At 44.5% G+C, this 23,219-nt stretch overlaps 1 protein-coding gene across 1 annotated transcript; it reads right to left on the bottom strand.

Annotated features, from left to right (window-relative positions):
- Positions 1-6,592: 6,592 nt before the first annotated feature.
- ALKBH1 (alkB homolog 1, histone H2A dioxygenase) lies at positions 6,593-20,652 on the bottom strand. Its single transcript, XM_009909377.2, has 6 exons — positions 20,354-20,652; positions 17,471-17,579; positions 12,921-13,083; positions 9,912-10,002; positions 8,652-8,845; positions 6,593-8,119 (listed from the first exon to the last, which is right to left on the bottom strand). The coding sequence occupies exons 1-6, from the start codon at positions 20,615-20,617 to the stop codon at positions 7,696-7,698; spliced, it is 1,245 nt and encodes a 414-aa protein (XP_009907679.2). The 5' UTR covers positions 20,618-20,652; the 3' UTR covers positions 6,593-7,695.
- Between the last annotated feature and the right edge of the window lie 2,567 nt (positions 20,653-23,219).

Genomic DNA, 23,219 nt, shown 5'->3' with positions numbered 1-23,219 from the left:
CAAGGTGTGTTTGTTCCTTGTTCATACCACAGCATGAAGACAAAATGTGTCCAGAAATAAACTGTGCAAGAGCTGTGAATAGGCATTGTGGCAGGAGTGTTGGGAAAGGGCTAAGTCTGATGGCTCTTGAAGCATGCATTGATCTTGTGTTTCTGAAGCACCTTAGGCCTGTGTAGCAGAGGGACCTATAGTTGTGGGAGCAGAGACCTTAAATCCTGGCTGGCTCTCGAGAGGCAGAGGTGATATGAGTGGGAGAGAGCTGAGGGAACATGTGTTGCTCAGCACATATGTGCTGGGTGTCACACATGGGCAGGGGTGCTGCACAGCAGGGGATGCAGCCTGTCTGTATGGGCTGTGACAGAGGGTTGCTGTGTGTGTGGGTACACAGGCAGAGTGCTGCCTGTGCTGTGTGCAGGGCAGATGTGCTGAGAATGGCTGCATGAAATAACAACACAAGAGGCTACTTTGCAGTTAATGAGGTGAAGCATTGCCATGGCGACCGCACTTTCCCTACCAGATGCCAAGCTCCCAGGCAGTAGTGTGTGTGTGTTATTCTAAAAGCCCCAAACTCAGTCTCCCTCTTTTGAGACTGACTGAGGACCATGTTAGAATAGAATAGAATAAACCAGGTTGGAAGAGACCTTCAAGATCATCGTGTCCAACCTATCAACCTATGTTATCCCCACTCCAGACTGGGAGAAGGGTAGATGCTGAGATACGGAGGTGGTCTCTACACACTCCACTTTCTGGGTACCTCCTACATTGGTGGCTGCTGCAGTGCAAAGACAGAAGGGCTGTGGTTTGAATTACTGTGGTCATTACATTATGGTTCTTCCACTGTTTGTCCACACAGTGCCCTCAAGAGCAGTGAAAACTGAGCAAGTTCCCAGTTGTTAGGCTGTACAGAAAGCTTTGAAGGACCTTGCACCCATGCTGCAATTATGAAAGGTGCTCCAGGGAGCATCACAGGAAACAACTTCAACCCTTGCCCCACTCAGAACTTGGAGCTCACCAGCAATAGGTGCCGCAAGACTCCAGAGACAGAGAGGGCAAATGTACACCAGAACATACCCCTTCCTTGTGCCAAGCGTGCTCACACTTGCTGTTAGTGCTCACATAGAGTGTTTTCTGTTCTTGCTCAGTTGGATCAAATCATGTCTTGTGCTGTAGCCCCTGGCAAACAAAGTACAGCTGCATTTTTCAGGTACCACAGGAGCTAAGGTGAGTTTCTCAGAGATAGAATAGAATGAACCAGGTTGGAAGAGACCTTCATTGTGTCCAACACCACCTAATCAACTAAACCATGCAACCAAGCACCCTATCAAGTCTCCAAAAGATCCTATTCCTTTCATCTTCAGAGGCCTTATTTCTTTAGTCAGCTCTCTAGGTTTAGTGATCAAGTGGTCTGAGAAGCCATATAAATCGTATCTCTCCTGTGCTCTCAGTTAAAGGTTTGGGGAGATGGTTTGCAGTCTGTGGGGAAAACTTGGAGGAGGAAAGGCTTTGTGTCTTAAAATGTTCGGGGAGGACTGCTGAGACATCCTGCACAGACCCATATGCAAAAGCTACAAGGAGCAAACCAGCTAGAGGGTTGTGCTGATCCTGTAGGCTGCTGTGCTTCAGGAGGTCAGAGAGGCACTGTATGCCAGCAGATAGGCCATCATGTCAGTTCTGCCACTTCTGGTGGTCTTCCTCACCAACCAGCATCTTCACTTGACTACTCATCTTTTCCCTGTAAGGGTTTTTGTTTAAAGCACAAAACCCCATGGTGGGCACTGACAAATGGTATCATCATCTTGTAGAGGGCTGGCAAAAGAACAAATAGCTGCACTTCAGTGGAGGTGAAGCAATATTTCCAGATAACAGAGATTTGCTAATTTCCACGATCACAAGGTCTCATTTGAAAGGTATTTTTAAATGACAAAGCAAGGAAATTAGGCAAAATAGAATTGAGCATATTCCAGGAGATAGTTAAATTTTTCATAGTGAAAAACGATGATGTCTGTGTGCTATGAACATCTCATCACAAAAATACATCACAAGAGGCTTCTGCTATCTATTCTTGGCTGAGCACTGACCTTGGCTATTAGATCTCAATAAGCAAGTATGTGACTAATACTTCTCTCTCTCCTGCTTTTCTGCTGCAGGAAATAATATTCAATTAATCCAGCACTGAGTACCTGCACACTTGCACTTCAGATGGGACCTATGGTTTCTCAGTAGGTTCTATGTTACCTGAAGAAAAAAACCCCATAATTTCTTGTGTGAATTCCAGGGATGAGAAATACTAAGTATCTGTGGAGCCAGGGATTACAGCCTTTGGCACTGAGCAGCCTCTTGTTCAGAGCAGTGTGCAGTGGTACAGCTACAGGAGAGGAGTGAGTAGGCCACAGGGATCAGAAGGAGCATGCCATAGCTTCACTTCTTTATACTTGCTCACATGGGATCATTCTTTCTTTAATTTCTCCTTAATATTTTGTCCTGGGAAAATGGAAGAAGTGCAAGTAGATTAGACAAGGGTGGTAATAAGACTGTTTAAGACTTGCCTTGCTGCCTATGACCCCTGTATAAGTCAGGAGATGTCTCCACTTTCAACCCAGGTAAATGCTGAAGCATCAAAACAGCGTGCCACACTTCTGTCTCTCCCAGAGCACAATTACAGCAGTAGACCAGGAAGGGCTTGAAGGAGATCATATCTCTACACTCATATTTGACATCCAGCAGCAGCTGTCAATGACAGGAGTAGCCACAGAAACAGTTGTTGGAGAGGTATGCTTCTGCTGTTGATGAGCAAGGACAGGGCATTAGGAGGGGATGAAGAATTCTCTCTGCCAGCTAATTACCTGCATTGTCTATGGTTGGGATTCAGGCAGGGAATAGGTGACATACCAGGATCTGAGCTGAGCTGCAAAGATGAACTAATCAGTAGGGAAAGGACAGATTTTTCTTGTTCTAGCAGCACTTGGAGGCAGGAGGAAGAGAGGGGGAAATTAGGATTGTGGACAAGGACACACTATCTCCTAGAAATTGCCAGTCCTATTGGATGTTGCTTTGTCACCAGCATTCTGATGAAGGTTTGAAAGAGCAATGTCAGTGTGAAGAACAGAAGATAGGTCTCCTACATGGTGGGGCAAACCCTTTGCTTTGAAAGGACCTGAGGCATGTTTTCAGATGTCTGGGGTGAGAAGGGACTTATTTGCATGCAGCATTCAGCTGGATTTAGAATGGCTACAGATGATTTGCAGTATTGCTGCTTAAATCTTTCTGTCCCTGTTGAGGACACCTGACAATCAGCATTGCTGCGAAGTCAGGTTTCATCATAGCAAGGAGAACAAGCTGACAAACCAGCTATTACAAGACTGGTACTGTTCTCTGACAGTCTTTCTAGGTGCTGGCTATATTTGACAAAAGGTCAGACTAACATCTGATTTAATCTTAGAGGAATGCTTTCTGAAAAGCCAAGGGGGAAAAGGCCAGTGTACATTAAAGTGTGCTAACTGGAGTGGCAGAAGGCTGTACCTAAGGTTGATCTCAGCTACTGGGACAAGACAATATCAGACCTAGAAAGAAAAGATGGTATGTGCTGTGCAGTGAGTAGGAGTAAGAAGGGTGTTAGATCTTGGTGCCTGCCCCATATTCAGTGTATGTTGTTTGTTTCTTCTCTGCCTGCTTGGCTATGAGCAGTGACACTTTTTCTTCATCTTTGGAAGAAAATATTTCCAACCATTGTTTGTTACCACTACTAAGAATTCTCAGTGCTCCATTCAGGTTTACTTCTGTGCATCTCCATCCCATGATTATAAGCTACACAATCTCAAGATTTGTCTAAGGAGCTCTGAGCTAGTGAGTCTTTCCAAAATTTAAATTCTGTCTGAAAATAAAGCTAACCCCGAAGCTTCAGCAGTGACCAACACCTCTGCCTAGACTGATTGTTTTTAAGCAAGAACAGTGCTTTGAAAGATGAGTCTCCTTTCCAGGCTGTGTGCTCTCCTTTGTCTCCTCCATCATTTCAAAATCAATATCTGTCTCTGATTGCTCCCCTCCCCTCCAGACCCTGCTCTTTGCTACCTCATTTTGGTTTTAATTTGCCACAGCAAAATTGCAGTCATTTTATCCCCCATCCTAATTAAGAATCCTATCCATTAAGGAGAAAGAAAACAAAAACAAAACCTTCTTATCTAAGCCCTTAGTGCAGAACAGAGACAGAAATGATTGGTGAGATGATCACCTCTAGAAAGCCAAGGCCTTTATTGATTCTTCTGGCCTTCCTCAGTAAATACAGAATGAGTTTTAAATTCACCTAGGAGGAAGCTAAAAGCTAATGTCAAGTGCTGACTTCCCAGCAGCAGAGAAGAAAGGCAGTATGTCTTTTAGGTTGACTCATTTTTTACTCTCTATAGTTTTCACAAGGAATATTTGGAGAATGTTTCCTTATACCTCATTGAATTATTTAGGTTGGAAAACACCTTTAAGATTCTCACATCCAACCATAAGCCTAACACAGCCAAGTCCACCACTACATTCTTAAGTGTCACATCAACATGTTAAGTGTGCCACCTCACCTTACTTCCATTTAATTTCCCCTCAGTTTTCATATAAATTGGCCTTGCTTCTTGACCTACCTTTTGGAAGAGCTTTGAGATCCTTTGGCCTTGAAATAAACACACAATTATCTTCTTGTAATCAACTCATTCATTTTCTTGCAGAATTGCTCCAGCTGTCCTCTTCTTTCCCTCCCTTCAGCTGGGCACAGCAGGACAGAGAATCATAGAATGGTTTGGGTTGGAAGGGATCTTAAAGGTCATTTAGTTCCAACCACCCTGCCATAGGCAAGGATACCTTCCACAAGACCAGGTTACTCAAAGCCCCATCCAGCCTGTGCTTGAACAGTGAAGGAGGGAGCATCCACAACTAACCTGGGCACCAGGAGTGCCTCACCACCCTCAAAGAATTTATCCCTTGTATCTGGAGTTAATCCACCCTCAGTCTGAAACCATTACCCCTCAATGCTATCACCCCAGAAGACTGCTGCCTATGCCATTGATGCAATTTTCTGCTTGTGACCCTTGGACCCTTTTCTTTTAGAGGAATTAAAAGCTGTAGAGATTATCTCAGTGTGCACCTATACAAATGCAAACAAACGTTGTGCTACCTATAGATACAAAAATGTGATCAGTGCTATGAAACATTCTGTTGTATGATCACAAACCTAAACAAATCCGGTGCAATGTTGCAGCCTGAGAGCCTTGTAGAGTAGTTAAAATCAGTGGTTCCAAATCATTTTATCCTAGAAGGAAAATAAGCAGTGTATCACTGGATGCAGCCCTATTCCCCATGTCCTCCTAGGACTGCTGCTGCCTCTTCAACATCATGTTCTGGAAGCACAGTTTGCAGTTCTGTGGTTTGCTCATTTGTACTCTACTGTGGTCACAGAATCAATGGTTCTGCTAGGCTGACAGCTCAGGAAATTCTCCCTTCTTATAGTTATTCCTCTGTACTTTTTTTTCCCCCCTGGGACATTTCCCTTGTGCCCATTTCTGGGTCATGGACTTTTCATTTTCTGGGTGTGTGATATAGAATTAGATCAGGGCTGCCTCTCACTCACAAGAGCCTGACTGCAAATCAGTAACACAGTAAATTCTCAACTCCCTTGCATCTAAACATAAGGTTTCAATGGACTGGATACTTGCCCTGACCAAGTGCCATCAGTATTTTGACAGCATTCACTAGTTTCAAAGTGCAGATGATAAACAGCATGGCTTCTCGTCCTTGAAGCACAGAACAATTGACTGCTGGAATAAATGATTGCTGGCAATTTGTTACATATTTTTAGAGAACTGAAGACCTAAGAAATGAGAACATTGGATTTAAACCTCAGCCTGTGACAGGAAGAAACTAGCTCCAGTTCATAGTGATCTAGTTCCATGACTCCATCTTCTCTCATCTTCAATGCTGAATGAGTTGGCAGATCTTGGCTCACCTCTTAAGAGTGAAAGGTGAAGGACAGTCAGTCTGCCCTCTCACTGTGAAGAAAACAAATACTTTCCTTCCATTATGCACCTTCAGGTGCCACTAAGGGAGCTTTGCTGTTTCCTGGGACTGACTTAATCAGTCCTCCTTTCCAGTCACATTGTAACCTCTCTGCAGGACAGTATTCACTCTCTCAGACCTCAGATGTAAATACACCAGGCCTAGGATACAGAAAGGACACATTTCTGTCATAGAATAAGATATTAAACCCCCACATCTGATTATTTCAGACATGAAATTACTGAGCTCTCTTTGCAGTACTGTAAAAGGAATTAATTGCATTCATAGACACATTCACCTCCTATGAAATAAGCAGACAGACATGCTTTCCCCCGAGGGAAAGCTGCCACTTACATATTAAATTGCATACTGCAGACAACACCTCTCTGCCACTACCTAACAAATCCTGAACTGCCTGTAAGCAAAGTAGCCCTGGAGACATATGCAGGGTTCCTCCACCAGAGCTGACAGATGGAAGAGGCAGTAGATTCAAAAGAAGCCTGGAAGGAGCAGCACGAGGGATGCAAGAGCATTAACAATACACTGAAATAACTAACAGGAAAAAAGAAATGACGAAAAAAGCCAGCCCCAAACTGATAGAGACCTTTAATTTAAAACTGAGTAAGCTCATTCATTGAGAAAGTGCAACAAAATACCCCAGACACAGTGCATTCAACTCCAACAATTAAAATTGCATTAAAAAGCAGATAGGAAGGTCTGAGTCTTAAAAAAGAACTGGCACAAAAACTAGTCCTTTTCTTTGTTTCAGTATATTTATCTTTGGGTGGCAGAGATAGTCACTGATTAATGTTTTTTAGGTACTTAATTTACAAGTTCATTGCTTCTACTTGCAAGTCATTCTCTTCCTTAAAGATACTAGCTTGGGACTGGAGGACCATAATCTTCAGGCACTTAAGTGGGCATTTTTGAAAGGAGAAGGGTGTAGGGCTCAGCCACATATTTACTGTTGGGAGGAGATCCAGCTGGGACCTACTACACATTCCAAGTAGGTATTGCCCCCAGTTGTTTCTCTCTAAAATCTGAGGTATGCAAATGAAGTCCAGTTCCACTCATAACACTGCTCACCTTCTGCTGCAGGTAAGAGGGTGCAAGCAGGCAAAAGGAGAGCACAGGGCTAGAGCAAGCTTATAGCAGGTGTTGCTCATGGGAGCTGCTCCCTTATGATTACTGAATCAATTTTTGCTGTAGAGGTAATTCTGGAATTGCTGCAGGTAGGTCTCACAGCCAGAGCAGCCTATTCTCATTCATACCTGTCATTGCCCTTTAGCTGAGCTTTACAAGCCCAATAGGATTCTTTAACACATTGCAATTGCGTGTCTTTTGCTAGCATTTTCTGCCTGCCCATTACAGAACACGTTATGAATCAAGCTTACAATTCTCTGTATTTTTAAGGGAACAGTGCACAGTAAACATCTGCAACAGGATGCCAATGGAGTTCATCCCAAGTCCTGGTCCTGAACAGTTTCTTTCTTTTCCTTTTAAATTCTCTTCCCCAACCCATTTCATACAGCAAGAAGAGCCACATTTACTGTGCAGAAGTTTATTAACTCAAATACAGGCCAGTGACTTCTGGCATCTTTACTTCAGTTCCCAATTCCATACGGAGGTTGCCTGTCCGGTCTGTACCGGCATGTTCTCCTGGTCTCAGCTGTCTGTATTTGGTTTATGTCTCTTGGCTCTGCTGTTCTGCTGATGGTGACTGTCTTCAGAGGCTGCTTGGCTCTTTCCGTTCGTCCCAGATTCCTCTGGAAATTTCTGGCCCTCAGCCAGCACCTGCCGAATCGTCATGTTAATGCGGGAAGACTGCAAGTACTTGGCGCAGACCTGCCAGTCCTCGTCGGAGCTGTGCTCAATGACTGAGCCAACAGGAAGGTCTGACGAGAGTGCTTGGTCCAGGCATGAAGGCAAAACTGTCCCTTCAAGGTTGGGGAGGACCCGGGGTACGGCATGGTACAGCAGCCGGCTGAGGCCGGACATCACCATGATATCTCCACTGTGCATGAACATTGCTGTTGGGGCTTCCTCCCGCTTCAGGCCCCCGAGCAAAAATATTGAGGATTGCCCAAAACTAGAGATAGTATGAAGGAGGGAGAGAGAAGAGAAAATAAATGATTATATGTACAGTAAGAAAGTACTAGCAGCTAAATTCCTTTGTGGAAAATAATATAATCCAGAACAAGGAAACCAGATGGACTCCTAGCAAGAACTTTACACAATGAGAACATGGGAAACAGACTAAGAGGAGGCCTAGGTCAAGGTATGCATAGTGTAAGCAGTTGCCTCACCAGGTTTGAAGCTCTGCTCAGGTATTTCACCCTTCCCTGTTAGTACCCAATTGCCACTCTGCTGCTTTAGAACAGAACTGTGCTCTGTGCAAAGAGCTCTTCCACTCCAGGTGCCACATCCATGCTCTTTAAGCAGTCTTCAAAGAAAAAGATTATGCCCTTGAGCTACAGCCTCCTACTATTCAAATCTTCAGAGAGCAAATGTTATTCAATTAACCAACTAAGCCATACCAACTTCCTATAACCATATGCAACCAGAGGAAATAAAAAAGCCAGCAATCCTTCCACAACACTCAGATACTTCCCTTGACTCACCTGAATGATAAAAGGGGCCGAGAATGGTCTAGTTCAGACTCATCCACATGAATTCCCAGTGAAGAGTCAAAATGATAGTAGTTCAAGATTCCTGCTTGGGCTTGGAAACCTCGGAACCCACAGGCTGCAGCCACTTGTTCTGACAGGAATGCAAGGTCTGAGGGGAAAGGAGTGTGGTGATTTGCTGAGTACTTCTGGAGGAAGGAGAGTGGAAAGAAAAAAACAAACCACACCCAGAACATCAGAGCAGCAAATACAACTGGAAACACACCTTGAATGAGAACTCTAGATTGGCTGATAGTCATGGAGAAGGACTGGAAAATGACTACAACATAGGCAGAACCACAGCAAGTTTATCTCCTGTCATTTCATTCTGGGCCTACGCCAAGACTGCCACGGATTCAATCAATCGTGGAGTTAAAGATTGTATCTGTGTGGCAAATCTGAACTCAGTAAGGTCAGTACCAACATCTTGAGGATCTACTTAGTCACTACCTAAAGCCACCAATGGAAAGGCATTTCTGTATTTCATCAACAGAGCTCTGAAACAAGCATCTTTGTTCCTTGAAGAATAAGGCGAACTGGAATAATTGCAAACCTAATTTTTCTGTCTTGTGTGAGTAATTCTGAGAAGGCTGGAAGGGAACAGCCAAGTTTTTATTAAGGCCACCCAATAATAGGCTGTTACAGAAGGGATCTGACCTGGTAAATATAAGGCTGCAAGCAGATTTATCAGCATATTGCAGATACTGGACCAAGACTGCATATTCACTCTGCCATCCTTTCTCAGCCTCTATCGGGCTCAGTCTCATGAATGTTTAATTCTGGTTAAGAGCCCCAGATTAGCTGTTGGTTGGTGAGAGTGTAATATACTGGCTCAGACTCTTAAGTTCAAAGTCACATCAGCAGCAGTCTCTTCCTGCTCTCACTTGCCCCTCCAAAGAAGGGGTTTCTCATAAATAGCTGTCTCCAAGCTCTCAGGGTCATTCTCCCCTGAAGCAGCAGGATAAAACAGGCCTAGAGCCAAGTATGTGCTACCACACTACTTTTCAAAGGAAGGAATGCAGCTGTTAACATTTGCTGTTAAATCCTTCACAGTAAACTAACACAGATTAAAATGTTCTTACAAGCATGGTTTGTTAAGGCCTTTCCTCAAGGCTGTTTTGTACAATCATAAGCATTTTATGGCGTGATACCCTCCTGTCTGCCATTCTGAGTGCTTACAGCTGAAAAAAGAAAGAGAGAATTTCATTTCAATACCTTAGTGTCCCAATTATAATGGTAGCCAAGGGTCACCCAGCGCAGCTTCTCCAGTAAGCTTCTGGGCTCCCGTTTACTGGAACCTTTCCTTCTGCAAAGACAAAATGAAAAGAAACAGGCTGTGTGTTAATTTCTGGGTGGTTTTCTGGTAGTGCAGCACACATTAATGAGATGCACTCACCCATGACAACCTATTAAAACATTCAGTGCTAAACTTTTATTTTCAGTGCCATTATATTTTTCCTCTAAAGACTCTAAAAATCCAGTTCATGCAGGTTGTGCAAACTACAGGGTCTGCTGTCAACTGCTGTCAGGCAGGAGGAGTCCTGCTATGGCCTATGGAAAAGATACTACTATAGCAAATCAGATGGAAACATGCTAGTGCCACATGAAAAGAGGAGGGTACACATCTATCTTCTAGGAGTTTCAGCTTCTTTTCTCAAGTTGTGTTATGATATAGGAAGAAAGAAAAAGGAAGTGCACTCAGAACATCATAATAAATAGTAGCACCAGATGGTTTGTTCTCATTTAGAGCCTCGTTACTTCAGTAAGACATGTTCTCTTACAAACCAGGATTCATATTTGTGCTGCCATGGTCAAGTCTCAGCCAAGAATCTGCATTTAGTGTGTATTTCCACCTGGATTTCTACAGCTTGATTCTACCCTTCACTTCTACCATACTGATCGCTCCTATGCTAAAGGAGGAACAGGAATAAAAGACCAGTTTCTTTACCTTCAGTGCTTTTTCACAGCTCACTGATTATTGAAAGAAAGTAATCTTTCCAGTTTCCATCTTTGTCATAGAATAATAGCATCTGCAATTACCATAATGCAGCAACACAGTAACTGTCAAATACATGCTGATTGGAACAACTTCTGGAGCCCACAAGCAGGCAACACAATATTTAGACAAGGGAGAGCCCAGAGCTCGTTCCTCTGCGTCTCTGAACTGACAAATTTAATGTTCAGAACTAAACATTTTTAGCATGTGCCTTTTGAAAGTGCTCTTCTTCTTCCACTACAGTGCTGGAGTGTTTGCACAACAGTAGGAGCCCTAACATGCTCAGTAGAGCCTTAGTCCCAGAACTTAATTTTGTGTGTGATTTCACAGGTGATTGCTAAGGAGAGGAAAGTCTGAGTGCATCTGCAAACAATGAGTTCCTAGAGCTGTAGCAGCAGGTTCTCCTGCAAGAAAACACAGAAGAATTCTGGTACAACTATATTAGAAAGAGAACAAGACTGAAGAGCGGGGTACTTTGGTCTGAAGCTCCCTTTATTCACTGGTCATTATTGCACCTGTAAAATCCCCCCAGCCTTTTCATTATGCTTGAGGATATGCTTTTAATTGTCCCCAGCACTAAAGAAAATCCCCAGACTCCTCTTGGTGAAGACAGCATAGCACAGCACACATTTCTAGGAACTGTGTGGGCTTTGTGATACCTGCATCCTGAGAAGAGCAGATGAGCCATGATGCGAGCACATTGATGCATCTGATGGCTTTAGGAAGTATGACAGTTTTGTCAACTCTGGGAAGCAGACCTCTTTTTAGCTAAGCACTCCATTTCTGGCCTCCCTGAAAGGCTCTCACTCCAGACAAGTTGGCTAGTTGGATGCACTGTGTCCCAAGTAAAAGCACAAATGCAGTTTGTGCAGTTTGCTCACTGTGTCCCAAGTAAAAGCACAAATGCAGTTTGTGCAGTTTGCTCACTGTGTCCCAAGTAAAAGCACAAATGCAGTTTGCAGTTTGCTCACTTGAAGACTTGGACAAGGGCTTAATAAAACTGCCAGTGTTTCTGCCAGCCATCACTCTTCTAAACACTGTTTTCAGCTGCAAATTAACCTCTACTCCAATCATTCTCTGTGTGCACAGGAGGCACTGCTGGGAAACAACTGTCAAGGTGGAACAGTGCCCCACTTTTTCCAGCTGTAGGGCACAATACTTTCAAAGAACAATTTTGTCACGCTTGATAGAACATGAAAAAAGGTGTCTGAATTTCTGTTACTAATTCTGACTGAGCCTGGAAAACACAACTGGGGGCATAACTTCTATGTACAAATATTTAGAAGTCGAAATCTTGCTTTTGCTGTTCTGTCTCTTGTAGATGTCAAAAGTATTCCTGAAGAAAAATCTCAAGCATCTCAATTTTACTATGAGCTCGAGGTGGAAGATGAGAGTTGTAGGAAACTCTGGTCTCTCCATCACATTAAACAACTGTGCAGAGAAATGAGCAGTGAAATTGACAAGGTAATGATAAATACCCAAAGGACTAAAAGATTGTGCACTGCATCTGTCTTGTATGTATTTTAACAGGTGACTTCCATTAAATAAAAGAAAGAAGAAGTTGTCTTCAAAACTTCCTGCTTGAATTCAAAATTTGGACAAATTCTCCATTACCTTCCAAATCAGATAGAGGAAGGGCAGCTGTGTCTGCCACAGAACTCTGAACCTGTGGGAATCTTCAAGAGTAAGCAGGGTTGCCATTAGAATGGTACATTTAATCACCATCTCAGATTGAATAAAAAAACCCCAAACCAACCAACCCCACCAAACCAAAGACTTTGGATAACAAAACCACAGGAACTAGCTGGCCTAGGAAGTTCACAAAACCTGCAAGTTACAGGTCTGACACCTGACTGGGAAGAAGAGCTAGCATGAGTAGGGTGTTTGGAAAGATCTCTTTTGCCTTAGGAAAACGGGAGGCCCAGAGGACCTCATGGTTCCATTTGCAGCTGAGCTTAGCAAGCTTCCATGCACCATGATACCAGCCAGGGTCACTATTTTACAGCTGACTGATGGCTTTGGAATAATTTGCTATGCAAAATCCCATTCTGAGTGTGAAAGCAGAGAAATAACAAGGATGCACATCAAGCCTGGAAATACACATCTTTAACTTGGCATATCTGACACCATCTGCATACTGCCACCTTGTACACAGTCTTTTCCAGCTTGCCTTTTCTGCTCATTTTTCTTAGACCTTATCAGAGCTGAGACCTTCTGTGTGGACTTACTTCAGCTGCTCCTTGCTCTGTCCCCACAGGTCAATGGTCTTCTCAGGAGCCATGTGCAGGTCCAGGTTGCAGACGTTGGGTTTCTGGGGGTAGAGCTTGAGACACTGTTTCACCCAGTGACGCTGGCAGCCCGGGAGGAAAGGGTTTAGAATGAAAATAAACCCTGATCAGAGAGAAAAAAGGGTGAGGAAGAAAGTGTGATTAGGCACTTTTGTTTTGTTGTGGTTTTTTCCCTAGAACTAGAGCAAAGGACAGGAATGGCAGGTACTGATAAACACCTCAGACATACAGCCACTGACTTTGCCTGTAAGCTGATGAAATCTAGTAGCAGGTCTGAATAATTAAGTTTAAATCTGTTGTTCTTTTTCAGTGCAAACAAATGGTGGCAACAAGGTAGGAAGCAGACAGGGAAAAATGACAATAAAGGAAGTATCTGTGTAAAGCACATGGGACAATGGTTTCAAACTAGAGAAGAGTAGATTTAGACTGGATGTTAGGAACATGTTCTTTACTGTGAGGGTGGTGGAGCACTGGTATGGGTGGCCCAGGGAGGTGGTTGAGGCCCTATCCCTGGAGATATTCAAGGTGAAGCTAGACAGGGCTCTAGGTAACTGAGGATGCCTCTGCTTACTTGCAGAGGGGGTTGAACTAGATGACATTTGGAGGTCGTGTCCAACCCAAACCATTCTATGATTCTATGATTCCAGGTAGATAAAGCAGTAAGACCTTGGAAAACCAACTGCTTTGAAAGATATTTGCTTTTCAAATGTTTCAGCAAAATTCTTCTCTTGAACCCTGCGAAATGTAAGTAATTCTGGCCTATTTTTGTAAACTTCAAACTAACCTTGGCTGCCCCTAAACCTGTGCCATCTCCTTATTGTTATGTAGTGTCATGAATGCAGAGAGCATTCCACAGGCTGAGCAAGTCTGTAGTACTGTAACTCTCCTTTGAATCTTACCTGAAAGTAAGCATGAAGCATTGTATCCATTTTGGTATGGCAATACTCAGAGGGGATGAAAGTCATATGATATCCCAAACTGCTTGTTGCTGACTGCAGATACTTTGCAGCCATTGTTAATTAACAAAAAATAAACATGTAGTTAGTCTGCACACTCACTCAGCCAGGCACCTCAGACAGAGCTCAAGCAGGAACTCAAATAAGAGGGTTAGCAGAGAAATAATATATTGATTTGGTCTCTATCTTAACGGACAAGAGTCCTTGACATAAGAGCCTCCATCACCAGGAGTGCTAACAGGTTTCTTCACTGTAATTTTCTCCCTAGGCCAGGGCTGGCCATCAGTTATTGATGAATAAGTCTCTGGAATATGCTACTAATCTGTACTGTACCTGCTTGGAGAACAAGGCACTCTCTCAAAGACTGTCAATTCAGTAAGACTTGTCAACACAAAATTCACTTACAAGGAGAGATGAGGGCATAGGAGGAACAAAGGAAAAGGAGGTTTTGAGTTTTTACCCTACTGTGTGTTTTTGAACTTCTCAGTCACACCAAGTCAAACACAGAAAAGAAGGAAGAAGCAAGACTAGAAATGTCAGTAGGATACAAGCCTGCCTTGTGGCCTTATAGAAGTGGTAATAAAAGCACATAAAATGCTTCCTGCCAGCATATCTCACAGACCTCACAAGACTAAATTAACTAGTTAGAAAAAGAGCCTTCAGTGTGTTAATAACATACTGTCATTCTTCTCCCTCCATTCTCTGCACCTTCAGAGTATAGCACTATGATAGGTTTGGTTACAGAAGTTGCTTTGCCAGAAGCATTAATTCTACTTTCTTGTGGCCTCTGCATAGAGCATAATAATAATATTGCCCTTCCTGTCCACAGCTTTTGATGTGGGATTCTGAAAGCATTTGACTACATTCAGGAAATTATGCTCTACTCTTGTGTATTCTCTCTCTAGGTATTAATGAAGGAATTGAAGCCTGGATACACAGAACTGAGCACAAGAATCCAAATGTTATGATTCTTGCATCAGAAGCTCAGAACATGCTCACGTGTCTCCAAACCTTTGTGTAGCCCTAACAAAAACCAGATCGGTCTAGATTTACGAAAGTGAGAACAACTAAAATGTGAGTTACTGCTATGCTTCTGATGTCAAGAAAGACAGAAACCCTTCCATTTCTAAGAGTTGCAGAGTTTAGTTATAAAATTCTATGCTAACTTCATAACAAACAGTTCCTGGGAGGGCAAGTAGTGCTAATCAATGACCTTCCACACATGGGAGGAAGAAGAGTGAAAGAAGTATCTCAGTAGCAATCTTTATGAGCTAGATAAATAATGCCACTGACAAGCACAATTGAACCTCTTCATTTTAACAGAGTTGGTCTGAGTGGAATGGTCAAAAGCCAAATTCTTTGGTGATCTGTATACTAAAAGAATCTGTCTTGAAGAAGAAGATGCAGTTCTCTCACTGCAGAAAAATCTTGCAGCACACTAGAGGCTAATTTATAGCTATGGAAAGTGATGCCCCTGCTGCAATGCAATTTCTGGGAGAAATGTTTAGACAGACATCAAATGACAAGAGTGACCAAGCAAGGGCAGCTCTAATATGACAGGTAAGTGGAACAAAAGGAGAGGTAGAAGCCATTCTGCTGAAGTTATTCAGTTCTCCCTGTATTAACCATACCAGATGGCTAGTGTGGCTGCCTCAGGTACAGAAACAGTAGGCTGCCTTTATAGCAACCCAGAATGACATTGACTGCAGTCCCAAAGAACCAAAAGAAATGTGAAGGGGGGGGGGAAAATTAATCTACCAACCAATCAATCACAAAAATTCTTGAAATAAGGAGGATGTGGGAACTACACACTCATCTGCCTTACTAAAAACCCTTGTAAGATTATGGGGCAAACTGTAATGACAGCCATTTTCCAGACACAAACTGGTTGAGAAACACAGCATGGATTTACTGAAGGGAAATTTTGTCAAACCAACCTTACTGCCTGCTACACTGAGCTGCCAGTTCCAGTATCTGAAGGGGGCCTACAAGAAGGCTGGGGAGGGACTTCTCAGGATCTCAGGTAGTGATAGAACTAGGGGGAATGGAATGAAGCTGGAGGTGGGGAGATTCAGGCTGCACGTGAGGAGGAAGTTCTCCACCATGAGAGTGGTGAAGCCCTGGAATAGGTTGTCCAGGGAGGTAGTTGGGGTGCCATCCCTGGAGGTGTTTAAGCCCAGGCTGGATGAGGCTCTGGCCAGCCTAATCTAGTGTGGGGTGTCCCTGCCCATGGCAGGGGGGTTGGAACTAGATGATCCTTGTGGTCCCTTCCAACCCTGACTGATACTATCACACTATGATACTCTTTACCTTGGCTTTAGCAAAGTTTTCCAGTCTGCCTCCTTCAGCATCATTCCAGCCAAACTGGGGGCTCATGGATTTCATGAATAAACTAAAAGAGTGAGCAAATGCTGGCTGGGCCACTAGCCTTAAAGAATAGTGATTTGATGGTTCAGTGTAACCAGTGGCTGTTGCAAGCTGCATTCTTCAGTTTAATATGGGGGCCAAGACTGGTGACTATCTACGTCAACAACCTGGACATAACAGGACATTCATCTTCATCACACTTAGAGATAACACTATACTGGGACAGCAGTTGGTATGCTGGATACTACTTTTTGCACAACACCCTGCAACAGCACAGCCTGAGGCCCAAGGAGCAGCTCCAAATCAAAGGACCGGGGTGCATGAGTCTGTAGCGCACCCTCGCGGCAACCAAGGCTGATTGCACACTGGCCTATATTCATAACAGCTACCTGAAGGGAAGGTGGAGCCAGATTCTTCTCACGTGCACAGCAAAATTGGAAGAGGCCAGAGTCACAAATTACAGCAAGGCAAATTTTGATTAAAGTGGAAAAAATAATTTAAAAATGTACAAAAAAACCATAGCCAAAGAGTGGAACAGATGGACAGAGAAGGTGTGCAAACACTAAGTACATGCAGGTCATTGCTAAGCACATGAAGGAAAAGATTATCAGGAATAGTCTGCATGGATTCACACTGGGGAAATGATGCTTGACCAATCTAATAGCCTTCTGTCATGGTGTGACCAGCTGGGTAGATGAGGGGAGAGCAGTGGATGTTTACTACCTCGCCTTTGGCGAGTTTTTGACACCCTCCTGCAACATCCTCACACATAAGCTTAGGAAGTGTGGGCTAGATGAGCACAGTGAGATGGACTGAGAACTGGCTGAATGATAGAGCTCAGAGGGTTGTGAGCAATGGTGTGGGGTGTAGTATTGTGTCCAGTTCTGCAGTCTGCACTTCAAGATGGACAGGGAACCGCTGAAGAGAGTCCCACAGAGGGGCACAAAAATGACTGGGGGACTGGAGCATCTCACAAGGAGAGGCTGAGACACCTGGGACTCTTTAGCCTGGAAAAGAGAAGACTGAGAGGGGATCTTACCAATGCATACCAGTATCTAAAATGGTGGAGATCATGAAGGATGGGGCTGGGCGATTCACAGTAGTGGCAAGTCACAGGACAAGGGGAACAGGTTGTGTTTAATTTTAATTCAAATCAGAATAACCTACCTGGATATCCCTTGAGGCCATAGGCTTTCCACTGGCTAACTGGCTGTAATCCTGCCCTGTAGGCATCTTGATCACTGACTGAAGAAACACTGAGCTGTGATCTGAACACCTGGCACAAGGAAATGGATCTGGTTAAAAAAACCCCGCCCAAACAACAACAAACTAAAACCAAAGCCCCACACCCCTGAAATGAAGAAATACTCAGTTATCCAAAACCAGCCCCTGTGCAAAAGAGTGCTGCCATATTCCAAGGCAAGTCTTACAGAAATGCCAACTGTATCACACGACTACTGTCTAAGCAGCTGTCACCAGAACAGGGCACGCTGCTAACAGAGCCAGCATGTACTCAACACATGAATCAAAAGGTACCTACAGTTTTCACAGTACTTGAGGATCAGATGTTCTCCATTTATAAGCAAAACCCCAAACAACTTACACCAAAGAGAAAACAATTTAACGCTATTTGTCCACTTACACAGTACAACCTTCTCATTAGGACACATTCTGGTCACTATCAACATCCAGCAGAAAGCAGTAATTGGTACCCCTAACACTTTACACCTTTGTAGAACGTCCCAAATAACAAGTTGGTCATGATTCCATAGGGCAGATGCCTATTCTTATCTGTAATTTAGAGGAGAAGTAATACAATGATGAAGTGGCCAAAGTTGTGTGAAGTACTGCTGAAACCCTGTAAATTCGGAACAAAACAGTGCCACTTTCTGCTTTTCAACAGCAGGGTCAACAGCTCAAGGCTTAGCAGGATATAGTTACCTGATGGACTCTCTTGGGTCACAACAATGCTTGTATTTAAGCTGCAATAAGCAAAGAGCTGCTGAACAAAACCAAACTTACCCACTGTGTTCCCACTCCCTTCTTTCAGGGCTGGGAAACACCTTAGGGAGGCCAGGACAGAGGCAGGTTCCCCAGTCCAGATCTCCATGTGGTTGTGGAAAAGGAAAGAGCTGGCCAGGTATTGTGGGAGTAAGCAGGCAGTGACAGAGAAGACTTTATGATAATTTAAAGTGTTTATGAAATTAAGGCCATTGCACATAGACTCTGTGTAAATAAAGTCTCTGTGGTTAATGTCTTCCAAGCAACAGGGTCTACATTTTGTACACAGAATTTGTAAGAAAACTCTAAACTACTAGACGGTAGCAGCTTCTGGCAACGTGCTCAGTTTTACCAATTTTTCAGCTTTCTGCCAAAACCAGCTCTGTGACTGCCAGCTGTGAAGAGCTCAGTTCAGAGTCCTGTCTGCAGAATGTCCCCAGGAAGGTTCTTCCTTCAGCTAAGTCTCTGCCACTTCTCTGCCGTCTCAAACTGCTTACCAACCAGCTGCCGCCAGGGCTCCTGGAGAACAGAAGCCGTTTCTGCACTGAAGAATTACAAGTGCTGAATCAGTTAAATAAGCCTGGTGGCAAGGCAGCTGGGATATGTCACACTTCACTGAAGAGCTCAATCACTTGAAGCACTTTTCTGAGAGAAAAGCAACATTTCTGAGCCAACGTGCCTGGCCTGTGGTTCTTAAAGATAAAAGCCAGATGTTTTTAACCTGGGAGAAAGCTTTCACTAGCAAGCCATCAACTGATCTTAGAAGGTAACAGGCATAAAAAGAATTCTGTGAAGAGGGGACAGATGCTTGTGATGCTTTCACATACTTCAGATTTCCCAGAAGGGCTGTAATGCTGCAATCCTTTATTTGATAAAGGATTGCTGCATGCTCGAGAACGGCTGAGATGTTAACAACTGCCTTGTTTAATGCTAACACCTTGAACATTTTCACATGGGTCTGTTTTTGTGTCTGTCATTATCAAAATTATAGTCTGAGGAGCTACCAAAAAAATATATTCTAACAAAACACTACAAAGCCAAGCATTTGAATATGGAACATTAGGCAAAGTTTCATTTTAACTACATTCCCTACTCTTTTTTTCCATATAGGCAGGCTCATACATAGAAAATCCCTGGTTAACAACATCCATTATCCCTTTGGGAGGTGACAAAACAGAAGATGAGTTTGAAGGATCATTTCTCCATCACCCAAGACAAGGGACGTTACTAATTATGATGGCTACCTCCTTCAGATGTGCTCCTGACATCAAGCCTCAGATCAGTGCAGTGGTTGGACTTGCCCATATAGCTAAGCCAAACGTTTATTATATGGGAGTAAGAAAGAAGAAACTTTACCAAGAGGAAGAAAGCAAGAATCCTGAGTGCACACTGCACAGCAAAGAGCTGATCTCGGCTCCTACTCGAGCTCACTCAAGTATTTCAGGGACAAGGCAAGGATTAGTAGGGTCAGGAAATAGTGTCAGCTTCAGGAGTGAAACTTCTGGGTTTTTTGCCTTCTGTCCTTCGCACAGTTCTAGCAGAGGCTTTGGAGATCCCTTGCTGCAGTGTAGGGCCCCAACTGAACATTATGGGAGCAAATAAACCTAAGCAGAACGTGGTAAATCTGTGAATAAGCGACACGCTGGCCAAGCGCAGCTGGGATAGCGCCGGGTGCCCTCGGGCACCGTCCCGTAAACCCTTGGCAGCAGGTGCAGTGGGACCCTAGGCAAGCCTGCTCCTGGGCGCTGCATGCACAGAAGGGCGCTGGGCCCGCAAGCGTGCACGCCTCTGTTCAACTGCCGCACGACGGGCTTTTAAACACTACTGCGCCCCGCAAGAGCTCAGCGCTGGAGAGCAGCACCTTGTCGCTAGTAACAGAACGGCATTAGAGACTTGACGTTAAGCGCGAAGGGCGAGAACAGGCTGCGGCACCGCTGCCACAGCACCGCGCTGAAACACGGCGACACCGCTCATAACGCGGGGCAAGCCCGGAGCGCGCCGCCCGCTGGGACCAGCCCCTTGCCGAGAACAGGAGAAACTCGGCATTACCTGCCCCCCCGGCACGGAGAAGTCCACCACGCCCCGCAAATCCGACACATCGCGTTGCCGGTAGAAGCGAAAAAGCCGGCGGAAGGCGTCCTCCCCGCCCTCCCGGGTCAGGGCCGCCGCCGCCATCTTGGCCAGGCCGCGGCGAGCGGCGCTGCGCACTGCCGGGGCGGGGCCGGCCGCTCCGCTTCCCGCTGCAGCTCTCAAGATGGCAGCTACCAGCGCGGTGCGGGCGGTGGGCCGCCGTTCAAGGAGGATCTTTGACATCTTCGTGACTGAGGTTCCCTGGACGGTGTCGAGCAGTGAGTCTGCGCCGTCCTCCTCTTCCCTTGCCGGTGCTACGGCTGGCGCGGTCTGGGCAGCGCGGGAGGAGGCGGCCCCGCCGCGTGTGCCGGCGCAGGCCACAGAGGCAGGGCCACGGCGGTGGCGGCTGCGCGGGGGTGCCGCGGCCCGCTAACGAAGTGTGCGTTTCTCCCACAGAGGAGCTGAAGGAGTACTTTTCCCAGTTCGGGTCAATACAGAGGTGCCAGCTGCCGTTTGTGAGTACCTATCCATCTTCCACGCCGCTGCTGTGCCTTCTCGGTAAAACTGGGAGGAGCTACCGGCTGGCGCTCGCCGGGTCCCTGCGGGGTGATCCTGTTTGGGCTCGGAGCTGCTTTCCGGAAGCTTCGTATTGTATTCTAGTCAGATTTTCGGCGCTCGTCACCCTTAGTTCCTTCTCCTAATGGGTGTCGCAGCTTGTTTGCGAGCTCCAGGCTTCACTGAAGCTTGGTGGTTTCCATGGGGTTTGAAAGAGTTTCAGGAAGCTCGTCGATGCTGCCACTTCTGAGTAATTAACCTAAAGCTTGGTCTTTCTTCATAAGTTATTCTTTTTCTGACAATTAATAAGGCGGTTATGTGCCTGATCTCACTGGCCAACAAAAAATCTGAAGGTTTGGGTATGAGCTTAGGAGTCTTCTGTTGTTCATACTCGACCCAGAGTGCAGAGGCTAACGCAGAAATGGCAGCCTCTTCAGGACGTTCCCAAGCCTCCGGTTCATGCCTCTGCTGTTTAGGTTAGTTATCTTCTGAGACCAGGGATAATATTACCAAGTATAGTTTGTAAGAGATGGAACAGTCAAAAGTGTTCCCTTCTCACTCTTAAGTTGCAAACTGAGTAGAGATTCTCCTTCCTGTTCATGTTTCTCCAGGTGAAGTAATGGTCTGTTAAATTAGCCTCAGCATATAGTGAACTTCAGTTAGTCAGCTGGTGGGCTCACTCTCACTTGAGGACTAGCTTCGAAATGGAGAGATCATTTGAAACAGTTTGATTATTTCTGAACGCTAAAGTTTAGATGTCTTCCAGCCCTGCTCTGTGCCTCAGGCCCGGACAGAATGAGTGCTTCACTGAAAAGGCTGGCAGCTTACCCTAAACTTGCCTCTATCACGGATAAAAGCTGAACTGATCAGTGATTACTTTGTGAGCATTGATTAACGCTTAAAACTGCCAGAGGTATAAAAACCTGCCAGTGGTGTAAGACACCCTAATGAAGGCATCACTGGAATGCTGAAGCAATTGGGTTCAGAAGTGCTGCCAGTCATGCCTGCTGATCAGTGTGCCAGAGCTGCTGTGAACTCTGATGGGGAGCAACTGGGATAAAAGGCACTTTGGTAGTCCTGGCTTTCCTGCATTATATTCTCTTTATTGGCAACTGTCTATCCCAGCTGGCAAATTATTTTTAAGAATAACCTTTTTTGATGCTGTTCATGCTTGTCATCTTCAATTGCAGTCTGCTTTCTTAAAATACGAAGAAGCTGCTTTATTGTGCTGAATGCTTTTGAAGTACTCTGGCAGGCGTATTTTCAGATCAGACAGACATTTAAATGTCAGTTCTGTTGTGCCTGGCTTAATAGTAGGTAATGACTGCAGTTTGAAGTAACTGGCTGTGCATTATTCCAGTCTTCAACTGTAACTTAAAATCTTGATTTGTTTTATAATCGTTGGACTCAAATTGAGAGACAGGGATGCAGAACAGTCTCTGCTAGGCCCCCATCTACTACCAATATAAGTAAATGTCTTAAGAGTGTGAAAAAGGCTTCTGAAATGGCAAGTGTGCCAATTCCTGATAATTTCTGAGTCCTTAAATTGATTATGAGTATAAAGATTTTAGCAGCCTCTGTGAGTATTTCCAACAGTAACTGCATTCTCTCTTTTGAACTGGTAACTAGGACAAAGATACAGGCTTTCACAGACGCCACTGTTGGATTAAGTTCTCAACTCCAGAAGATGTTCAGAATGTGTTTCAGAAGGACACCCACATACTTGAAGGTGCCAAGGTAAGATGTTGATTCCTTTAATGAAGTAATGAGTTCAGCTCTTTAATTCTGCCTTCGGTTGGATGTTGTAACATCCCAGTAGTGCCACACTCATTCCAAGTGCGATTAAGCATTTTGACACTTCAAGGTGCTCTTAGTGTTTCTTAAATCACAAACACTTTGGTTCATTCCCCCCTCTCAGCCTCACAAATAGCTACCACATAGGCCATATTGCAGAGATGAAAGCTTCTCGCTCTGCTAAGGTAAAAGAATACAAATGCTGCCTCACTGTTCAGTAGCTGCCATGCAACTATTTGTAAATACAGGTTTCTGCAGGTGGATTCCAGCATCTAATGTGGATGTTGGGTGGCAGGAGGAAGATAACACAGTGTAAAGCTAAGCTTTGAATTTTAGCCAAAATTCTTGGTTTTTTCCCTTCAGTTGTCATTTCCTACATGAAAAATCAGCTGTTTGAGGTAGCTCTTCACTTAGGAAAAAGCTACACTAAAGCTTTCTCTAACATTGTTTGTGAAGGAAAAAACACAACACTTTGTCAATCAGTATCAGTGCATTA

This window comes from Dryobates pubescens, chromosome 5 (genome assembly GCF_014839835.1).
Source record: "Dryobates pubescens isolate bDryPub1 chromosome 5, bDryPub1.pri, whole genome shotgun sequence".
Classification (NCBI taxonomy): domain Eukaryota; kingdom Metazoa; phylum Chordata; class Aves; order Piciformes; family Picidae; genus Dryobates; species Dryobates pubescens.
Note: the sequence above shows the minus strand (reverse complement) of the source record. Positions and strands in the feature narration are given on the sequence as shown.